The sequence below is a fragment of the Cryptomeria japonica genome, chromosome 10, assembly GCF_030272615.1.
Source record: "Cryptomeria japonica chromosome 10, Sugi_1.0, whole genome shotgun sequence".
Lineage (NCBI taxonomy): Eukaryota > Viridiplantae > Streptophyta > Pinopsida > Cupressales > Cupressaceae > Cryptomeria > Cryptomeria japonica.
In genome coordinates, this window is record NC_081414.1 from 687,018,740 (window position 1) to 687,020,644 (window position 1,905).

General features: G+C 35.3%; 1 protein-coding gene across 1 annotated transcript; it reads left to right on the forward strand.

Moving 5' to 3' along the window:
- The first annotated feature begins 604 nt into the window (after nt 1–604).
- Nucleotides 605–1,597, forward strand: LOC131063403 (cullin-1-like). Its single transcript, XM_057997212.2, has one exon. The coding sequence runs from the start codon at nt 605–607 to the stop codon at nt 1,595–1,597; it is 993 nt and encodes a 330-aa protein (XP_057853195.2).
- Nucleotides 1,598–1,905: the final 308 nt, after the last annotated feature.

Sequence of the window (1,905 nt, forward strand, 5' to 3'; positions counted from 1 at the left end):
ATCAAGAGATATCTTTTTTGAGATGCTTATTTTTAATATTTTTTCACACTATAATAAAAACCTTGAAAAAGATATCTCTCGACATATTTTATATATATTATAAAATTAAATATATAAATTAATTTACTAAAAATGAAAGTAATTTTAAATTGCTACCTAATATTTTAAGAAACATGAAATTGATATGCTGAACTAGTAAATCTTCTACCTATATAACATAATAGTTCATATTCATAAGAAAAAAATGCGGAAGAAACAGAAGAACAATCGACGTTCTTGAAAACAATGCTTGATAAATGGAAGATGAACAGAACGGATAGAAGGGCTTACCGGACCAGACTGCCATTTATATAGCTTAATGGGGGTGGCTATCACAGGGCGTTTTGTAAACATTCCATTAGGCTAAGAGACCATTCGGTGAACCTATTGCCACAGCTTCTGTGTCATAACGAGCAAGTGAAAAATTACTGAATTGGAAGGCGATTCGATAGTAAGTGACCCAAAGTAAATGGAGTCAGAAAAGAAAGGATTAGAGGATCCTAAATTTTTGGCCTCATTATTTGAAACTAGTCTGAAAGAAAAGAGCGAGGAAAAGTTTTAAGAGATGCTTGATATCAGTATGAGAGCTTTTCCCTCTATTCCTGAAAAAGACATACTTGCAGAGTATCTCAGGGAAAATCTTGCACAGAGACTTCTGAATCATGAAACTGCAGATGATACTCGTGAAAGAATCATACTGGGAAAATTGAAGCAGGAATGTGGAGAACAATTTACGTCCAAAATGGAGAACATGCTTGATGACTCAAAATTGGTGAGGGATACCCAAAGGAAGTTCAATGAATATCTTATTGCACATCCTTGTGCACATCTTGGATTAGGGTTTACTGCCATGGTTTTGAAAGCCGAACACTGGCCAACGGATAACTCATTTGCTGAGCTTACTCTTCCTCCTGAAATGGCTACTTGTGTTGAGGTTTTCAAAGAGTTTTATAGAAAACCCAATAGAAAGCTCACATGGGTCTATTCTATGGGTACTTGTGATATCACTGGATATTTTGATAGTGGGATGAAAGAAATCTCTTCAACGCCTTATCAAGCTTCTGCATTGTTGTTATTTAATGCAAGAGAAACTCTAAGTTATTCTGAAATTAGGTCTCGCTTGAACTTGACAGATGATGAAACTAGCCTACTGCTAAACACTCTTGCATGTGGAGAATATAAAATCCTAAATAAGTACCCAGACACAAAAATTGTGGTACAGACTGATAGGTTTGATTTCAATGCAAAGTTTAGTTGCAGAGAGCAGAGATTCAGTATTCTACCAACCTTGGAACAAGCTGCCAACAAGAAGGAAAGAGTCGTGAAGAATGTCAATGTATATAGGCGTGAAGCCATTGATGCATTGGTTGTAAGAATCATGAAAAGTAGTAGAAGAGTTTTAGATCACAAGCAGCTAGTAGAACAGTGCATTGAGCAAGTTGGATACAGGTTCCATCTTGATAATACCATGATCAAAAAGAGTATTGAACGACTTATAGAAAGGGAATACATGGTGAGGAGCGAAGATGATCCCAACACATACATATACCTGGATTAATAATTAATGGAATTGTTGCCATCGCCCTCATTACTTTATTTAAATCTCCTTAAGAGCATGCCCTTGAATTTTTGTGTTGTTAAGAAATTAATTTTTAGAATTAATATGGTTGTCATAATTAGATTGTAGATTTTTGAAAATTACTTCAAGAAATCATACAGCTAGGGGAAGAGCATCAGTAGTTGAGCACCCTAACTTCGCACTTCTCAAAATCATATGTGGAAATTCCAAATCACTCCCAATTTTTTACAGTAGCTTACTTGGCAAGTTCCCTGCTTATAACTAAGCTTTCAGCACCACATCATCAA